At 50.3% G+C, this 20,970-nt stretch overlaps 1 protein-coding gene across 1 annotated transcript in view; it reads right to left on the bottom strand.

The window, feature by feature from the left end:
- Positions 1-12,485, bottom strand: part of LOC128949409 (olfactory receptor 14J1-like) — a 40,207-nt gene extending 27,722 nt beyond the window's left edge. The window contains exons 1-3 of the mRNA XM_054294272.1: positions 12,436-12,485; positions 11,501-11,618; positions 9,523-9,627 (exon numbers count right to left, since the gene is read on the bottom strand). Coding sequence (XP_054150247.1) covers positions 9,523-9,627; positions 11,501-11,618; positions 12,436-12,485 — 273 coding nt within the window. The remainder of the gene's footprint in view (positions 1-9,522; positions 9,628-11,500; positions 11,619-12,435) is intronic.
- Positions 12,486-20,970: the final 8,485 nt, after the last annotated feature.

The following is a 20,970-nucleotide window of genomic DNA, read 5'->3' as shown; positions in this document are numbered from 1 at the left end:
CATCTACATTTCTGCAATTAATTTTGTTAATATATTTGTGAGGGTTTTATTCATTCTTTCTACCCTCCCAGAGCTCTGGGGATGCCATGGGGTATGTAATCTCCGTTTTATTCCTAAAACCTCAATTATTTTATGTAATGCTTGTGCGATAAAGTGTGGTCCCCTGTCTGAATCAATATTGTTCACCAACCCGTATCGGGGATTGATGTTAGAATTCTAAGATAATCTTGGCTACTATTTCCGCTTTTCCGGTCTCTTTTCTAGTTGGAAAGGCTTCTACCCAATGAGTGAGGTGGTCAACTATTACCAATAAGTGTTTGCAACTCTGTACAGGGGGCATTTCAGTAAAGTCTATTTGAATGTTTTGGAATGGTCTTTGGGCTAATTCTCTTCCCCCTCGTATGGTCTGCCTCATCACTTTTTGATTTAGTTTTTTGCAAATTAGGCACCCCTGAGTTACTGCTTTTGCTACCTCATGTATTCCGATACATAAATTTTCTCCTAAATAGTGATCACATAACCCTTGGACCCCCCAATGGGTTGATTCATGTATCTCTGTTAAGATTTTCTGGGCTAGGGCTTTATTTAAAAATTTATGCCCATCTGGTGTCAACCACTCCCCTTGGTTCCCCCGATGCATTTATAATTCTTTTATTGCTTTTAGTTCTTTCTCACTGAATACTAGTTTTCCTTTCCTTTCTTCGCCTAACACTTTGTTTAACCTGAGCAATTTCACTGGCTCCCCTGGGTCTAATGCTGCCTCCTTAGCCACTTGGTCAGCTAAGTGATTCCCTTTTTCCTCGATGGTATCCCCTTGCTGATGTCCCTTAACATGTACCACTGCGATCTCTGCAGGTTTAGGTAGAGATTCTAATATTGATCTTATCCGTTCTGTGTGCACTAAGTTTTTTTCCTTTGGAGTTCAGATACCCACGTTCCTCCCAAATCTTTCCAAATGTATGAACGATTCCAAAGGCGTACCGTGAGTCAGTGTAAATTGTCCCTTGGCCCCCTTCCAATAAGTCAAGTCCCCTCTTTAAGGCATAGATTTCACAACACTGAGCTGACCAATTAGAAGGCAGTTTGCCCTTCTCGGTAATTCTCATGTCTTCCTTTTCTGTAGTTTCAATTATTGCATATCCAGACATCCTTTTTCCTTCCACTACTCTCGAAGACCCATCAGTAAATAATTTTATTCCATAAGGTAGAGGTATCTTTTCTAGATCTTCCCTAACTTTTGTCTGAAAGTCCACTAGTTCCAAGCAGTTATGCTCGAGTTCTAATAATGGCTCTCCAGAGAGAAACTGCACTGGATTTAGAGTTTTAGAGGTTTCCAGCTCTAGGTTATCAGTATCTATTAAGATTATTTCATATTTTAATACTCTGGAGGCAGTAAGCCACTTCTGGGCTCTTTGGCCCTAAAATTGTTTTTAGATCATGTGGTGTATGGATTCTTATTTTACATCGCAGGGTCAGTTTTTGAGTCTCTTCAATTAAGGTGGTTGCTGCAGCAACGGCTTGAATACAGGCGAGCCACCTCCTAGCTACTTGGTCTAGCAGTTTGGAGATGTAAGCTATTGGTTTCTTACACCCTCCCCACTCTTGGGCTACCACCCCATATGCAATTCCTTTTTCGGTATTTACAAATAGGTCAAATTCTTTTTCCAGATTGGGCAAACTTAGGACAGGTGCTGAGGATTGTTTATCTTTCAAATTATTTAGTTTTTTGTCATCCTCATTTCTCCATTCTATGGTGTCAGCGTTTACTAATTTGTCATATAAAAATTTTACACTTTGGGTATATTGGTCTAACCATAACTTACAGTACCGAAATAAGCCTAATAGTTTTCTGTCATCTCTCTTAGTTTTTGGTGCTGGTATGGATAGTATGCCTGAAATTCTTTCAGGACTTAATTTTTTATATCCTTTCCCAATGATGTGTCCCAGATAAGTAACTTCCGCTTCCACAAATGGCAATTTATTCTGAGATACTTTTAAACCCTTTGCTCTTAGGATATTTAACAGGCGTATACTTGTTGCCCTGACATTATTCTGTTCCTCTCCAGATAATAATAAGTCATCTACATATTGTAGAATTTGTACTTCGCTCTCAGGGTTGAATTGTTCTAAAAGGCCTTCTAAGGCCTGCCCGGAGAGATCTGGGGACTCGGTAAATCCTTGGGGTAGGCACATCCACCTTAATTGTTGTTTCCTCCTCTTCTCTGGATGTTCCCACTCAAACACGAAACAATCCCTACATTCCTCAGCAAGAGGACATGCCCAAAATGCATCTTTTAAATCTATAATAGTAAACGAGGCATGCTCCCTTGGGATCTGACTGAAGAGGGTGTAGGGATTTGGGACCACTGGATGCCTGGTTATAGTTCTCTCATTTTTCTTCCTTAAGTTTTGGACAAATTGGTATTTTCCACCTGCCTCCTTGATTGCTAAAATAGGGGTGTTGTGGGGAGACATACACGGCTCCAGGATACCTTCCTCTAATAGCTGCTCAATCACAGGGGTCAGTCCCTTTTTTCCCTCAATAGACCTTGGGTATTGCTTTACTTGAACGGGAGGAATTCCTTTTTGCATTTCAATTCTTATTGGTGGGATGTCTAGATAGCCCCTCTTTCCTTCTCCTGCCCAAACCTCTGGTTTTATTTGCTCTGTATCTCCTGATGTCAATTTCATGATCTGGACTATCATTCTCCCATCCTTTGGGATAATCCCCACTCCTAATGAGACTTGTAGGTCCCTTCCTAGTAAATTACGTTCTAGATTAGGTAAATAGATCAAGTCAGCCACACACTGCCTTCCGTTTCCTTTAATTTCTACGTTTTCAGCTATGGAGGCTCTAAATGGTTTTCCCTCTGCTCCCATCACCTCACAGACCTTTCTCCCAGTCGTCACTCCTGCAGGTAATTCCATTATACTTGATCTATCTGCTCCGGTATCAACTAAAAATTCAAATTCCTCACTTTGGGGACCGACTTCAAAGTTTACCAGAGGCTCTTCTTGATGGTACATTGGGTCCCCTAGCATGTAAAGCCCCTGACACGCCTTGTTGTCATCCCTCAGGAGTCTCTCAAGAGCTTCTTGTTCTTTTACCATTGCCTCATCCAAAGAGAGTTTATTGCAATCCCTTCTTATGTGTCCTATCTCTCCACAATAATAACGTTTTCTGTCGCTCAGTGGTGTCCCTGGTCTCTTGTTTGTATCCACCCATGGAGGTAGTATAGGTTTATCTTTGGGTGTTTCAAAGGAGGACTTTTGTCCATTTTCACTGATTCTCGATGGTTGTCCCTGCTGATCTCTGGTTACCCCTATCATTTCCCTGGCTACATCTACAATGATTCTAGCTTTAGCTTTAGTTTTCTCTTCTTCTCTCCTTAAATATATCCTTAAAGCTTCCTTTAACAGTTCATTTATTCCCTTCTCCTGCCAGTCATCCATTTTCTCTAACTTTCTCCATATGTCCAGCCACGATTTTGTAACCAATTGCACTTTTAGAAGTACTTAGCCTTAAGAGCTATCAGGATCTATATTGGAATATAATTGGAAGTTCCTCTTTAATCTGTTAAGCCAAGTAGCTGGGGTTTCATCCTTTTCTTGCATGTTATCAAAAGCTAGTTTTGTGTTATTACTTCAGGGAACTGATTTCTTTATTCCTCTAACCATCAGGGACCTATACTCTTCCATGTTCCTTCTATCTTTCTCTTCATTAGGGTCCCACTCAGGGTCCTGTAGGGATAATTTCTGGTCACTGGGATCTCCTGAACGATTTTCTCACTGTCAGATCCGCATTCCTGTGGCCCTGATCATCCTCACTTCTTCAGCGCTGAACAAAATTTTAAAAATAGAGTTCAGCTCTCCCCAGGTGTAAATGTTAAGGTCTAGAAATAGATTTACTTGGTTCGATATACCTACTGGATCCTCCACTAACTTCCCTAACTCTTTTTCAAAGCCTCGAATTTCAGTGGCTGTTAATGGGGCATTCACAAACCCAAGTCCCCCACGTATCCCACCCAAGGGGACGTCTCTAAGAGGAAAAAGCTTCTCCACTTTAGATGTTTTAGATCTTGTGTTACAGTAAGGTCCCTCCGTGAGGTTACCCTTCTGGGAAGAAACAGGAGGAGTGGGGCTAGTTGAGTCTAACTGGGTTAGAGATGGAGGTGCTCACCTCCCAGTTAGGAGGGAGTAATTGTATAGCAGTAGGTAAGGGGAAATAAACTGAACCTGTAGGAAGGGACACTGGAGGTGGGGCTGGAGAAACAGTTGAAAAGGCTGAGGGGGAGACTGGAGAAATAACTGGGTTAGAGGGAGGTGGGACACGAGTGTTTGGAGCAGGTAAGGGAGTTGTGGTTAGGGTAGGAGTAATAACCATAGGAGTGTTAATCGGAGGTGGTAATGGGATCGGAGCAGCTGCTGATTCTGAGGATGGAGAGGCCAGAGGTAAAATTGGGGGATCTGGGAGAGGAGCCTGGGGCCTTGCCAGGTAAATAGGAGGGAATGGAGGAGGAGGTAAGTAATCAAGGGGGTCCCACTTAACACTAACCTCTTCTCTCCCCTCATTATTTTCCTTCCGTTTTTGTAGTTTACAGATTTTTATACATTGCTGGTGGTATGCCTCTGCGAACATGCAGCATATGTTAACTGCTGAAGATTGGGACTCTCTTGGGTTTTCAGGTGTTGGTTTAATTGGGAACACATCCATGGATCTCTTGTCCCATACCATAGCCACTCCCCCTGCAGGTTTAACTTAGGCCAGACTTCCATACAATAGTGAATAATTTTCATTTTGTCTAAGCCTTTCGTGGCCTCCTGAATTTTGGGAATTCTGTCCATCCCTGCCCCAAAGACCAAAAGAGATGTTAGAAAATTATTAGGTTTGTTTGAGTATTGCAGATTATGGCTTGATCAGTATTAAATCACTAAAAGCGTTAAATTTCCATATGAAAAATTGATAGACTCAGAGCCTGTAACCTGGGCCTCAAATGACGAGGAACAGCTTCGGAATCTGAAAACTAAATTGTCCTCTGCCCCTGTACTGAGCCTGCCAGACCTTTAAAAGATTTTTGACCTATTGGTAAACATGGAAGAGGGGATAGCTTGCGGAGTCCTTACAAAGGACTGGGGAGGGTGCAGGAAGCCAGTCACATCTCTCTCCAAGTTACCAGATCCAGTAGCCAGAGGGTGGCCAGCCTGTGTGCAAGTGATAGAGGCAACAGCCACCCCAATAGAAGACACACAGAAACTAACCTGAAAGGTGTTGCCTTCTGATGCAAGGCAAGGCGACCTGGTTCTGAGGAAACGGCACGGCGAACCACTGCCCAGGGTCACTGGGGCCAAAGGCGCATGCAGACACCAATATGGTGGACGGTCCAAAGGCCTTTATTGCCCCGTTTCTTGGGGTTTTATAATCTGGGAGGTTTTTCTCTACGTCAGGGGGTCTTACCTTACTGTGATTGGTTGATAAGGAGTGGAAAGTTACTAGTGTTAGGGTGGTCTACATTCTTGGGTGATCCCTTATCACTAGGCGTTAGGGGGAGAAGAATCCTGCTGCTTTCCGTGACATCGCGAGATCTTCCGAACGCCTGTCCCTATCTACCACATCTCCCCCCCCCTTTTTCACAAATGAACGAGGTAGTCATATACATAGGTACTGAGATGAGGCATGAGGTTGTTGACAAAAAAAGGGGTTTGGTAAACCTGGGTAAGTTTTTTGCCGGGCAAGTTTAGAAGATCTTGTGACTGGCAGTGTTCCCTGGTCGAATTCACAGCAGTTGCTGCCGGCCTATGAACAGGATGTTGGCCCGTTCTAGGCGGGTCTGAACGAATGAGACTAGCTTGTTCAGCAGGCATGGTCCGAAGGTGACAGCTAAAAGTAGCATTGCCAATGGACCTATTAGGGTAGAAATTAGGGTGGTTAGCCATGGTGATCGATTGAACCAGGACTCAAACCAACCCTGTTGGGCTTCCCTGTCTTTCTGTCTCTGAGCCAGTCTGTTTCGGATTTCTGCCATGGAGTCTCTCATGACTCCCATGTGGTCTGCATAGAAGCAGCACTCCTCCTTCAAGGCGGCACACAGGCCCCCTTGCTGCATGAACAGGAGGTCTAGTCCTCGCCTGTTCTGCAAGACTACTTCTGAGAGTGAGGAGACTGACTTCTCTAGAAAGAAGATGGATTTCTCAATCCTCTGCAGGTCCTCATCAATTGTTGCCTGCAGCTGTGACAGTCCTTGGTGCTGTGTCGCTAAGGCTGAGACTCCTGTGGTCGTCTCGGCTGCTCCTAGGCCCAGCAGCATTGCGATAGTTATACCTGTTATTATTTCTCTTTTGTGGAGCCGGCTGGGTTCCTCAAAAAGGTGATACACTTCTTCATCTGCGTGGTACAGGACCCTAGGAACAATCAGAACTTGGACACAGAAGTCGTTAGAGTCATCAAATTTGGCAAGGAACACACACGGACTCACTCCAGATCGCTGGCAAACTCACATCCCAGATGCGGATGGGACTACCCACTTATTGTTTTTCCTGTTGGGTTTGACAACTTTGGTGCAGACATTGCCTTTCCGCCTAGCTAGGGTTGCATTGCCAAAGCATCTGCCCCGGCCTGTGACTTGACTCAGGGTGATTCCTTTGCGGGGGGTGTCCCATCTACATTGGTTGGGTGCATCTGCTGTGGAGTAACTGAAGGGAGTGTTTAAAGCGACTCCTTCGTAAAAGGGAGGCTTGACATCGTAACAAAGCCAGCAGGATTCGGTTAGGTTAGGGTTAAATTCGTTCAGGGATAGGAATGTAGCTTCTAACATACGAAGGATTGGGTCTGAGTCTGACTCGGCTGAACGGCCCATCTGAAAGGCTTCCGCATGGCCGGTCGGGATATCAGCGACCCTTGTGGGCAAGGCTTTGGGGTGGGTCGTGTTTCTCCCTTTTGGCACGCTTTTAATCACTTTGTTGGGTCCGACTGCTCGGGGTGGTGAAGGTTGGAGCCTAATAATTGGCACATTCACCCTCTCTTTTGACCCTTGAAGGACTACTGTCCACGTTTTGCCTATGGCCCAGCTAGGGTGATCTGGCTGCAAAACTGTCATGTTGTAGTCTGTGCATTTCCGAAATTTGGGGATTTTATGACGGTTTCGATAAAAGTTTCCGTGGAGGAAGATGGGTGTTTTGCAACTGGTGGGTGCCCAGGTGAACTGTAAGAATTTGTTGGGCTCTTGTGGATCCCACCCAGGCCCTGACGGTCTGGCATCTGTGACAATGGTTTCGCAGCCCCAGTGCCCACAATGTCGCCACCCTGGGTGATTGCAGTAGCTTTTCCCAGGGTTTGAAGCTGGGCACCAGCAGGATAGGTACATGTGTGTGGCGTGTGGGGAATGGGGGTCTACCTTTGGCTGTCCTGGAAACAGGTCGGTGATGCGGAACACGAAGAATGGGGCATTCGGTGGGGTGATTTCTTTGAGCACTTTGTCACTACTAAGGTTTCGCATGACCCACCTGAATGGCCGATGGGGGTAGTGATTTGGGCTGGCTTGCCCTCTGGCGACAAGCCCCAACAGCAAAATCACACAGAAACACCTTTGATGCTTGGGTCCCACCCGTGCGGGTCTCTCGGGCGCTGCCTGGCGGCTTGGTGGTCTGTCACTTTCCTCTGGAATGGGGATGTACGCATCACGAGGACGTCCCATGAGCATGTCCTGTAAACAGAAACTCACAACTCTCATCAGTCTCATTCCGCTCATTGTGAAGGTCGGGCTTGATTGACTTAAGTGGACACCACCTGATTTTGCCGTCCTTTTTGATAGCTGCGTACCCTCGCCCCGTGAGCATCAGCTTGTTTCTGATCACCACCTGCGGGCCCTCCTCTAGCGTTCGGGTGGCCCAGTGCTTTTGAACGGGACTGTTTGTTTCATCTCCCCTAGGGAATTGATTCAGTGTTAGCAAAGCGGTTGCCAGTATACGCGCCTGATCTCCTGGGGGAATGGAATTGGCAAAGCCCTCTGCTTTCGCCAACACTTCTAGCTTGGTTTTCAGGGTCTGATTTGCTCCCTCAACTATGGCCTGCCCGGTACTGTTATACAGGATACCTTGCACTAATGTGATGCCCCATTTGTAGGCGAATTCTTGTGCTGGTTTGGAGGTGAAATTGGAACCATTGTCCATTTTTATCTGCTTGGGAATACCGAGCCAAGCCATGGCTGTCAGCCAGCACTGGATTGTGGCCTTGGAGTTTGTTTTGGGGTGCTGTGTGGCTATGATCGTTCCACTATAAGTGTCTACTGTCACTGCAAGCCATGCTCGGGGCTTCAGCAGTTGACACCAGGTGAAGTCCAACTGCCAGATCTCTGAAGGCTTGAGACCTCTCAGGTTGACCCCGCAGGTCCATAGGGGTGACTTCTGGCAATGAGGGCAAGTGGCTACCACATGTTTCGCGTCCGCTGTTGGGATTCCACATCTCTTGGCCAGTGCTTTGGCTCCGATGTGGAGCAACTCGTGCAGTTAACGAGCTCTTTGCAAGGTCCATACGCCTTTTGCTGCGGCATCCGCTTTGTCGTTGCCAATCTGGAAGTAACCTTTGTCTGGGTCATGGCTGTTGATGTGGATGACTGACATGGTGCCCTGTCGCGAGGAGAGTGCTTCTTCCAGCATTAGGGCTGCTGCAGATGTTGACACTCCTGGTCCTGCCATGGCCAGGCAAAGCCTTGCCATGAATATAGAGTCCATTACTATGTTGAGGTGTTCTTCTTGGAAGAGTCCGCACACCAAAACCACTGCTGCTGCCTCCAGTTGTTGCACTGACAGTGTGGAGTCACACACTTTGACGCAATGCCATTGCTCTCCTGCCTGCCACACTGCCGTTACAGTTGAGGTCGTGGAGGAAGCGTCTGTGAAGACCGTTGGTCCTGGCTGCGGTCGGTCCTTGACCTTCGGCGGCATGTCCATTTCGACTACGGTCAGCAGCTGAGTCCAGGGCGGTGTGGCAGAATAGGAGATTTCTCCTCCGAAGCCGGTGAGAGCAAGGGCCAGGTACTCCGATATTGTGGCTGACTCCGTGGTCGGTTGCTCGCGAAATGGAAGGTGGATGCTTGTCGGCTCGGTTCCTAGGTGTTTCAAGGCAAGTTTCCTGCCTTTCATGATGAGGTTAGCGATGCATTCGATTCCCGGGGAGAATGCACGAGCAGGTCTTCCGAGGACCACCCATTGGATTGGTTGGGCCTTTTCGGAAACTCCTTGAGCCAGTGTTCCCACTCCCCCCTTCGGTGTAAAGTGGACGTATAGGTCCAGGGGCATGGCTGGATTCCACCTGGCAAGTGTGCCAGTGGTCATCTGGCTTTCGATGAAGTCGAGGGAGCTTGTTGCTTGCGGCGTCAGCTCCTTGGGTTCCCAGGGGTGCTTTCCTTTCAGGAGGTCATATGAAGGGTCCATGACCTCGGGAGGAATCAGGATGATGCTGCGAAGCCACTGCAGCGATCCCATCAGGCGTTGCATGTCATGGAGCGTCTTGATGTCTCGACTGACCTTCTCCTTGGGGGGTGTCACGTAGGAGCTTGTGGTCCCCACTCCCAAGAAGGTCATGCAGGGTCCTGTCTTGATCTTTGCGCTTGCGATCTCGAAGCCGTTGGCCTGAAGGGTTTCCGTGATTGTGGACACCAGGTGATCTACTTGGCTTGCCAATGGTGCTGCGACTAGGATGTCGTCCATGTATTGAATGATGGTCACGGTGGGGTGGGAGTGTTGGACTGGCATCAATGCTTTGTCCACGGTGATTTGACATATAGTGGGGCTGTCTACCAGATCTTGTGGTAATACTCGCCATTGGAAGCGGAGGTTGGGCCGCTCGCTGTTCCGAAATGCCACGGAAAAGGTGAATCGTTCTCTGTCCTCAGGGTGTAGGGGTATCGAGAAGAAACAGTCTTTGATGTCCAGCACTGCGCATGGCTGCCCTGCGGGGATGGTTGTGTTCGTGGGTAGCAGTGTCTGAACTGGACCCATGGGTCAGATTGTCTTGTTCACTTCTCTCAGGTCGTGGATGAGGCGATAACCTTCTCCGGGCCTTTTGGGGATCACGAATACAGGGGTGTTCCATGGACTGATGGAGGGTTCTATGGGACCCTTTTGCAGTTTGCAGTCGACCAGTTCCAGCAAGGCTGCCGCTCGAGGCTCTGTCAGGGGCCACTGCTTGACCCATACGGGGTCTGATGATTTCCAAGTCAATGTGATTGGCAGCGGAGGGTGTACGGCAGTGGCCCTCATGATAAATTTGAAATCCTGACTCCTAGCATAGCAAGGACGTCCCTTCCTATCAGGGGTGGAGAATTTTGCAAAATGTAGGGGTAGATTGCTACTGTCTGTTCTGGTCCCTTTTTCGTGTGAAGTGTTATAGCCACCAGCTGGGTGCTTTTCCATGCCCGGGACTGCCCTCCCACTCCGTTCACTGGAGGGACTTCTTTGAATTGCCAATGTCCGGGCCAATGCGCTTGGGGAAAAATTGTGCAGTCTGATCCCGTGTCCATCCAAAACTGAAATCCTATGACGTGGGGATCTTGACTGCCATAAAGGCAGCATGTCCCCCACACCATCAGGGGTTCCTTCCCTATTTTCATGGCAAGGGCCACCCAGGGGTCCCGCTCTGAGGCGTCCCCTGCTGGCCCTGTGGCACCGGCGCGGCTTGTGGCGGTGGAGGGTGCGAAAGTATTACTGGCAGTGCTGCACAACTCTGCCATTGTGCTGCTGGCGGGGATGCGAAACTGACTGCTCCCTATGGGGGCATGGGGTATGAGGGTCCCCTGCCCCACTGGGGGTTGCTGTAGCTGGGCCGCTGCATATTCCAGGTGGGAGGAGCGTGGATACGGCCCAGCTGCCCCCTCCCTCTCCCATTTTCCTGAGGTCTAGATCTGCATTCCTTAGCTAAATGCCCCTTCCTTCCACATGCCCAGCATGGTCCCCTAAGTCCCCCTTGGCGTGATGGAGCAGCTGCTGATGAGCGTCTTGGCTGGGGGCAGTTTACTGCCAAGTGGCCTGCCTGGCCACACTTAAGGCACGCCATCACGCTGGTTATTGCAGTGTGAACTGCTGCTTGAATGGGAGCTAGGTGTTCTTCCATTGCAACGTGTCTGATCATGGCAGCTATATTAGACCCCTGCGGCAGTGATCTTAAAATGTCCTTGGTGGCTGAGTTGCATTGCTGGCGTAGGCACTCTGCTACCACAAGACCCTTCGCCTCTGAGGGTAATGCAGAGGAATCTAATGCTGCCTGAAGACGGTCCACAAACTGAGTGAAGCTCTCACTCTCACTCTGTTTTATACATGACCATGGGGAGGTTTTGGCTATTACTTTGGAAGCAACACGGATGGCTTCTCGGGCAGCACGGGTTGTTGTCATAACCTCATGGGCCCGCAAGCCCTCAGCCTGCGCCTGGGGGGTGATCATAGTGGGGTCTGTTCCCATTAACCTCTGTATGCTGGAGCTGTGCAGTGGATGGTCAGCTCCCGTTACCAAGGCTAGCTGCTTTATGCAGTCGTCCTCCCACTCTTGTTTAAAAACGATCATCTCTGGCCTATTGAAAATCATTCTGCAGGTCTGCTTAATATCAAAGGGTAACATGTCGTCCCCTCTAAAAACGCCGTCAATGAGTGTGGAAACCATGGCAGAATTAATTCCCTTGTCTGCAATCGCTTTATGAATTGCCTGCACGTCTTTCCGGTTTACGGGGGAATAGGTCCTTTGATTTCCGCATGCCGCCCCACACGGACCGGGAACACCAGTGTGGCAGACTGAGCCCACTCCGCGCACGCTATTTTTATTTTCCGCCAGTCTGTAAGCGGGGTTCAGTCTTTCTCTGATAACCCCTTCACCCACGCGGGAGCGCTGTGACTAGTGACCTTACATGCCGCTGCTCTCTTTCTGTTAAAACTAGAAACAGAATCAGAATTCTCCAATTCCCTCTCGAGCTCGGAGGTCAAGTCTGAGTCCGAGCCGGAAGTCGACTGGCCGGACGTTTCCGGGCTGCTCACCTGTTTTCTCGGGCTCCGACCCTGCCCCTTCTTGCGGGGGTTGGGCCGTAACCTCTCCCTGGGGTCCCCCCGCCTCCTGCTGGGGGAGGTCCTTGCCCTATAAGGACCTAATTTTAATATAGCGCTCTGATTGGTCTTATGCTCCTCCGCGGGGGCCGCCCCTTCTCCCCGCTCGCCCGCGCATGCGTTGTTAAGCAGGCTGACTGCATTTCCACCCTCCATGTCTTCTTTTCCGCCCTGACCATGCGGTTCGGTGCCATTTTCAAACGCATAGGGTGGGGGGGCATTTTTATCGATCCCTACGGGGTCTGACAATCCGGCCGTGTTCTGCGCCTCCTCCGCGAGCCCCTGCCAGAACGCCTGCGCGTGTTCCCCCCCCCCCCCTATGGTGAGTCCGCTCGCTGAGGGGGTTCTGACGTTCGCGCCTCCATGTGTTCGCCCGAGTCAAAATCCTCCGCGGTTTGCATCGCCGCGCCCACCCCCAACTGAGGGGTGGTCAATAAACAAGCTCGCGCGACTTTCCAGGTTTCTTGCTCTTGTTGAGCTTTTTGCAGAGCCTGGATAACTCTGCCCCACGATTTTAGGGCTTTCCCTGAGCCTGAGGACATAGCTTCCTCGGCCAGAGCTTTTGTACAATTATCCCAAACCCCTGAATGGAGGATATCTATCGGGCTTTCTATAGCCCCAAGCTTAATCAGTCTCGGCAATGCAAGACTTAAATCTTTAATCTTACACTCAATACCCCATTGCGCATGCATCTGAGTTACGACCTTCGCTATGGACTCCATGGTCCACGCTGGTCCGGGGGTGTCCCCCCCGCTGCAGACGGTCACGCCGCTGCAGCCGCCGTCCTCTGTCCAGGCGAATTCCTGTTACCCGAGCTTCTTCCCGGGTGTCGGCACCAGTTGTTGCCTTCTGATACAAGGCAAGGCGACCTGGTTTCGAGGAACAGCACGGCGACCAAACTCTCCAGGGTCGCTTGGGCCAAAAAGCACGCAGACACCAATGTGGTAGCCGGTCAAAGGCCTTTATTATCTCTTCTCCTGGGGTTTTATAGTCTAAGGGCTTCTCTACGTCAGAGGGGGTCTGCAATACCATCTATGGTTAGTAAAAAGTGGAAAGTTACCAGGAGTGGAAAGTTACTGGCATTACTATCGTTAGGGGGGCTACATTCCTAGTTACATTCCTAAAGTGATCTCTTATCTTAAGAGATTAGGGGAAAAGGAGTCCTACCACTTTCCGTCACATCGTGTGGTCTTCCGATCGCCTGTCCCTATCTACCACTTTTCACTTGACTCCTGTTTCATCATCCTTCCACACACTGATCTCTTCAGATGCTCTAAACCTTTGGTTTGCTTTCTGAAGGGGAAAGGACTTGTCCTGGAGGAGGAGCAGAGCCAGGCTGCTGAGGAGAGTGGTCGCTGTCAGCTGGCAAGAGGGGAGGGACACGGAGGCCAGAGGGGGGGACACTGGGTGAGGAGATGTTCACACTCATCTCCATCCACTGCGAGTTTTCTCAGGCCAAACACACCTGCACTCCTGTTTGTACTGTTTGCTGTACTTGATAAACTGATATATGTGAGTTTGGGGATTTTTGTTACCTTTTTGTATTCTGAAGAGAACTAAAGATGGTTCACATTTTTTTTTTGTGCCTTCTGCAGTGCAGGCGATGCAGGCAGGGATGGAACAGCAGCATCTTTATACTTGTCAAGTCTCCATCCACACCCAAGGCTTAGCCTGAAGCTCAAAGTGATTTTGTTGCAGGCTTTGAACACTACACCAGCAGGGAGAACAAGAAGCTCAGTGGAGATTATGCTCCAGAAAAACTGTATCCACGGTCCAAAAGCTAAATATGGAACCATGGAAGTGCACACTGCAGTTGTAGTGAAGCTGGGAATGCTGAATGGTGAGGCTTCCTGTCCTTCTGGCACGAGGAACCAGGGGTCCTCTGGTTCTCCATGGTCTTCCATGAGGACCTCTGGCTCTCCATGAGGATCTCTGGTTCCCCATGGTTCTCCATGAGGACCTCTGGTTCCCCATGGTCCTCCATGAGGATCTCTGGTCCTCCATGAGGATCTCTGGTTCTCCATGAGGATCCGTGGTTCCCCATGGTTCCCCCCAGGGCTGTGCTGGTGCCTTGCCCAGAGCTTGCTGTGACAGCAGGCAGCAGTTTCAGGTGGGGCTGCTCTGCTGGCAGGGCCCTGGTGTTCCCAGCAGGGCAGGGCAGGGATGCTCCTGTCCCAGCAGGACACTGGGCATGCAGGTACCACCCCACAGCAGCTGCTCCTCCTCTGCATCACTTCCAGGGGCAAAAGTCCTGTCCTGCTGCGTGGCATGGAGCCCTGCAGAGCCAGCACGGAGGGGACAGGCTGGGCAGCACTGGTTTAATCGTTTTTGCCTGTTCTTGCCATGGAAGCTGTGTACTGGGTGAGATGTGTGTGTTTGGGGAGGGCTGGCCCGACCATTAGCTTGTCAGGGTTTGCAACACTGGCAGCTGGGGAGAAAACTGTTATTAAGTGTAACGTGGCACCTTGGAGACGGAAGCATGGGGAGACAATAAATACAGCCTTCCATAATGCCATTTTATGGTGTCACTCTTCAGAATTTATTAAGACTTAGTTGCAGCCATGCCTGCAGCCTCCTGTGCTGGAATCCGTAAATTGTGTTCATTTTCTCCAGCACTTGCTCTGACCTGCTGTGTTTTACAAGGGGGGAGACACTGGAGGCGTGGGGACACCCCAGCTGCTTTCTGTAGCCATTCCCCTGGTGCCAATCCAGCTTTTCTGGGGTTGCTGGGACACCCCAGGCAGTGCTTGGCTGCATGGATGGACCCCAAGTGTGATTTGATGGTTGAAGAGAACACTGAGGGACTGAGGAGCTGCCAAAATCACCACAGCTCCACAGGGAGCAGGGAAGGAGCTGGGCGAGGAGGGAGCCATGGGCACCTTGGAGCACACTGGCACATTTGTCACTCCACTGTGGGACCACTCCAGAAGTCTTGGATGTGCTGAGGATGCTGGAGGTGGAAAAGGGTTCACAGGAGCTCCCTGAACTGCAGACAGGGAGATGCTACACCCCTGCTTGGTGGCCTCTTGCACCAGTGTTTTCAGATGAAAACACAAATGAAATCGTGCTCCTTTCGCCCACTTTTTGTCATGACAAATCTCAGCAGCAGCATGTTGTGTACCTTCATCCTTATCCTCAGCATTTAGGCCCAGGATGGAGGAAAACAAGTCAAGCCCAACCTCCTGATAATTTATTATGTTCCTTATGCTTAGGGACAAAATTTAAGTTGCCAAAAGCAGATGTTTGCATGCTCTTTTTTAGCTCTCAATGTACTTTCTGTGTGCTTGATTGATGGACGTCCCTGTTACATTAATAGCTGGGCTTTGCAGAAAGCTGATATTACCAGGAGAATCTGGTGTGGGTTTCAGTTTTTCTTCTTGCATTGAAAATCCATTATTAATGTCTTTCTGAGGGAAAAAAAAAGGTTTCAATTCAGGCATTTTGCTTTGCTTTCTCAGGCTTCTTCTCAACTGTCTTTACAGAGGTGCTTTTAAAATCAATATTACAATTGTTCTTTATATTTTACTGAGTGGTTGAGGGTTTCTGCATCTTGCTATTGATTTCTGATTGCACTGCAGGACATGTAGGTGCACACAGGTTGTTCTGTGATGGATAACTACATATGTGTCTTCCTAATCATCACTGAGTTGCCTTCTGCATGTTCCCTGTTGCTGGATGCGGCTGCTGATCTTGGAAGGCACCAGGAGAGCTCTGAGTGCAATCCTGAGACACCAAACTTGTGACTGCTCATTTAATTTGGGTTTGGTTTTCAATCAGACACAGGGGTCACATGAGGCTTGTGGGGTCTCCTCTTTTGTGTAGTCTTTGCAGAGTTCTTCTGCCCTGGCTTTTCTGGCAGCTTTGTGTTCTGTGATGTAGGAGCAAAACAAGTCATTGTCCTGGCTTTGTGTGGAGTGGTCATAAGGCACCTTTAGCTTCCAGCACTGACCTTGGCCCGTGGGGCAGCTCTGCAGGCAGATCTCAGCATTTCAGAGGTGCAGAGTCATTGGATCCCAGAATGGTTTGGGTTGGAAGGGAGCCTTGAACTCATCCAATTCCAATCCCCTGCCATGGCAGGGACACCTTCCACCATCGCAGGCTGCTCCAAGCCCCAATGTCCAGCCTGGCCCTGGGCACTGCCAGGGATCCAGGGGCAGCCCCAGTTGCTCTGGGCACCCTGTGCCTGGGCCTGCCCACCCTGCCAGGGAACAATTCCTAATTCCCAATATCCCATCCATCCCTGCCCTCTGGCAGTGGAAACCATTCCCTGTGTCCTGGCACTCCAGGCCCCTGTAAAGGTTCAAGTCTCAATGGAGCAATGCAGAAGCCCAGTGTGCATTGGTAGCTGCTGTAAAGCTGGATTTGCAGACTCAGGCTCTTGGAGCTCATCAGCACTGATGGCACAATCTGTGTGAGAGCTTGTTGGCACCAAAGGAACCTGTGAGGAGTGACAGGACTGTGGCCAGCACGGGGGCTCCAAAATGCTTCTGTGGCTCCCGGTGGGCATGCAGGGGAAGAGCTCTATGTGTGGGCACAGTCCTTCCCAGCTCTGCATGCCCTGGCACAGGCTCCACATCTGCCAGGGGCTGTGGCTGTGCCAACAGGCACTCTGGAGAGGGCTGGGTGTGCACAAACCTCTGCTGGCTGGACTGGGCTGTTTGCTCCTCAGGCTTATCCTGGACAGGCTCCTGCACCTTCAGACATGCAGGCTACACCTGGCTTCTGAGGAATTGGTTGTTGCAGTTTGTCTGTCCGTGCTGGGGACCAGGACAAACACTGGCACAGGAGCTGGTCCTGTGTCCCCGGGATAGCAGGGCTTGGTGGTGGCAGCGCTGGCAGGGACACGGCAGCCCAGCCCTGCCTGGCCCTGCAGAGCTGGGGAGGGGACAGGGCTGGCACGCATACCAAGGGCAGGCTTTGACACTGCTGCTGGAACTCACTTAGCAATTCTGTTGGTGTTCTGGAAATGAAAATATAATTCAGGCCACCTTCTCCTCCAAGCTGACCCTGAGAATCTGGGAGAAGAGCTACTGAATAATTAGGGGCTTTTTTTTCTCCCCCCTTTTTGCTGGAGTTACTGCTCAGTGTTGAACTGTCCTCTATAGTGTCATCAGTTCCCTTGAACTTACTGCTCCGAATGTACTTAGCATTAATATAATTACATAAATTGCAGTCTCATTAATCACCGGGGGCTGCGGCACATCCTTGTTGTGCTGTTTCCCGAGTGGCTCAGCTGGTGGGAACCCCCCGGCCAGGGGTGGAAGCTGTGGCTGGAGCACTCCCCCTCTGCTCCTGAGCCTGGTTTAGCTGAGCTTTGTGTGTCTCACCCTGCAGGATCTGGAGTGTTTGCCAGCACTGCCATGATTGCAGCCTTGCTGCCGCAGAGGAGAAAAGGGAAAGGTGGGTTTGTCCCAAGGGAGTTTGGCTGGACCATATCCCTGCTGCTGTCCCTGTGATTTGGGTCTGTGGGGTCCCAAAATGCAGAGCCCCGCCTCGTGGCTTGGCAGTGAACACCCAGAGCCCGAGCTCTGTGCAGAGTCTGCTGCAGGGCTGTTTGATGATGCTGTGCTTCTGTCTCTGTGGCAGAGCTCTCAGCCTTCCTGGCAATGTATACTCTTCTGGCTGCTAAAATTACACTGAGTTATTGATTTATCTTTGAGAGGATTTCCTTCCCGAGGGACATTTCTGTCTGTTGTAGTGATTTAGTTCTTCTGCAAGGGCAGAATCCATGGCAGAGCAGAGCCACTCTCCTGCCCTCAAGCCTGCAGCTCAGGGTCGCGCTCCCTCAGGCTTCCTCTGCAAGCTGATTTCTGTTCCAAGGCTGAGACAAGGTTACATGGCTGTTATTTCCGTGTAACAACTGCAAATAAAAGGGCATTTTCAACTTTCCACTGCAGAAGCTGCAGGTCTGGGACAAGCCTTTGTGCCATGGCACCAGCATCATCTTGGGCATGTCTCAAACCCAGCTCCAAGGCTGGCACGTGGGACGCGTGGAGCCATGCCAGCCTTAATACACTCGGACTCCTGGGAATATTTTAGTTCCCCAAAGTGGGGTATGATGGGAGCAGGAGCATGCTCTCCTAAAGCTGCAGGGTACAACCTCTCTTTTCTTTGCTTTCTATTGACTCACCATGGACCGTCTCTGAAAACCAGGCCAGGTGAGTTCCTGCTGGTGGTCCTGAGGAAGCCAAGACAGTTCTCTTCTTCTATCACCAATTTTCTCCCCTTGACCCTGAAATTCCACCCCGCTAGCTGTGGCTCAGCTGGTGAGCACCATCAGTAGAAGGACCTGACCCTTCAGGACATGGCCCAATGTTTCAGATACTCTGTGGCTGGAAAATGCCCAGCTCTGTGTCTTTGGGTGCCCATTTGAAGCACGTCCCTGTGGGTTCCTGTATCTAACCCCACTATCTAGTGGATTTGGCACCAACCTCAGCTGCACACTGATAAAATGGGAGGCTGCTCGTGCCTGTGGTGTTATAAAACAGCATCCACCAATTAGGCCCAGGGAGAACGTCAGTTTATTTTCCTGTGAACCAAGTGTGACACAGCTCCTTCCTTCCCTGGTGATCTATCTGTGAGATAAAACACATCTTTAGTGTCTATCTTAAATACTGCAGTGCTGACAAGTTCTCTTGACAGAAATTAGGCTAATGTCCCTTACGACTGCGTTAGCTATAGAAACAAGGCTTTAAATTGAAGCTTTGCAAAGCGCTATTCCAATGCCCTCTCCAAGGCATCTCCTTATTCCAGCTTTTATTATCCAAATTTGTTCTCACTCTGCCTTGGCAGCAGGGCAGGCAGGCAACTCTTCCCATCCATCCTGCTGGTCTGGCAGCCAGGGGGTGGGAGGAGCACCTCCCAGGCTGGACCGGGCAGTGCTGGCCAAGCCCCACGGAGCCCTCGGCCCCGGGGAGGCTCCGGGCTCGGGGGCACCACTGTTGGGACGGGGCTGGGGCCTGGGTGAGGGCAGGCAGCTGACACCCATTGAGCACAGAGGGGATCCAAGGCAGTCAGCTGCACGCCCTGACAGCGGCACAGCGTGTCCTGAATCGCTCCCACTGGGAGCTGGAGCTGGGAGAAGGGAGTTTGTGTCGTGCGTGTCTCATCCTTGCAATTTCAGCACTGAGTTACAGACTCAGACCCTGAGGACAGAAACAGAGAGTGCTGAGGCCTCATCATGAATTCCCTTCTTGAGCTTCCCAGCCCTTCCCTGGGAAATAGTTTCCTTTTTTGCTCTTTTGCCCTCCTCAAGTTGAGCCCTTTTGGGCTTGAACTCCACATTTCCAACAACAGATTAACCATGGCTGTTTTAAACCTCCTGGTTCTCACACTGGTGTTGGTCCTGATGGAATATCTCCCCCTATTGTGTCCTTTTTGTGCCTCCACATTGCCAGGTTCTTTGGTGGCCCTCTCCTGAATTGCTGAGAGAGGAGGAGAGGCTCTCTGAGAGTGACACATGTGGGAGACACGATGGTTGATGATGTTCTGGAGGTGCTAACCTCCATCATAGTAAAGAAGTCTCTCTAAAAAGGTATTAGATGCCTAAAATTCCACAAAATTAATATCATCCTCGGTTCCTTTTGTCAGGTTCTCAATTCTCCTGGTCAGCTGCCTTGTTCTTCTCTGCCTACATCCTGCATTGATCTTCTCTGAACATAGCTAAGTCTTCAGCATCCCAGATGGTCTTTCTGGAGTAACAAATAGACCTGAGGAATGACAATTACTGAATGGATTGTAGCATTGGCTTGGGGATAAATAAGGTAGTGAGTTTGAAAGGGATTAAAACTGGCTTTTGTAAGTAAGCTTCTCATGGATGTTGACTTGGGGACATGGTGAGACAAAGGTCGCTGCAGTGTCTGTGCAGCCTGGTGTGCCATTTGACAGATGGGATATCAGAGTGTGACTGAATACTTCTGGGCTCTCTGTTTCTTCTGCTCGGACCTTTGTGGGATTAAACTCTCTAAACTGCTGCAGTTCACAGACTTCAAGCCCAGTATCAAAAGAAAAAATAAATCAAATGCCTGGTATTAAATCCTCAGCACATGGCTCCTGCTGCACCCTAACTCACTGCAGTGCCTGCCTTGAAACTGGGGAGAAGGGTTTTCTGGCAAAGTGAAAGCATGTTGACCCCACTCTACAAAAGGGCACCCCTTCTTCTTCCTGCCCTGTGGTTATTTTTTCCTGGTGTGTTTGCTGCTGTTGCACTGAAGGCAGAGCGGCCCTCCCAGCAGGGAGGTGGAGAATGGAGCACTTGTTGGATGAGCTCTTTGCCACAGAAAGCATTTCCTTCCTGCAGCAGCAGCAGCAGCAGGTACATCAGCAGATGCTGCAGCAGTGCCCCCATCAGAGGCCCTGTATTTCTCCCTGGAGCCCTCCTGTCACCCCTCCTTCCCTGAGATCCCTTCTCTGCAGGCTCCTCGCTGGCCTCCACCTTCAATTCCATCACTTCCAGACTTCCCAGGGGGCCCAGGCACCTCAAGGGAGGGCCACGCTGTGCCCTGTGTGTGACAGACACCCCTCCTGTCCTTGTGGCTCCCCTGCACGGGAGGGATGAGGTTTGGTGTGTGTTCAGCAGGCTCAGCTCTGGGCATGAGGCTGGGCCCCCTGGTGTGCCACCATCATCATCGTCACCTTGGCTGCCGTGGAGGGTGGGTGGCAGTCACAGGGACCTGCTCTGGCACTGCCAGCCATAGCCTGCCTGTCCCCACGGCCCTGCCTGTCCCAGGGGCTCGCCTGCCCCTCCTTCCCTCTTGCTGCAGGAGCTGCAGGAGAAGCCAAGTGGATTGGGCAGGCGGTGTGAGGAGAGAGCCCAGCCCAGCCTCACCCAGAGGGGCGCCTCTGTTTGAATAGCAGTGTTCAGAGCACTTGGCACCGGCTGATCAG

This window comes from Melozone crissalis, unplaced genomic scaffold (genome assembly GCF_028551555.1).
Source record: "Melozone crissalis strain CALT ecotype California unplaced genomic scaffold, PUWL_Pcris_2 ptg000231l_1, whole genome shotgun sequence".
Classification (NCBI taxonomy): Eukaryota; Metazoa; Chordata; class Aves; order Passeriformes; family Passerellidae; genus Melozone; species Melozone crissalis.
Note: the sequence above shows the minus strand (reverse complement) of the source record. Positions and strands in the feature narration are given on the sequence as shown.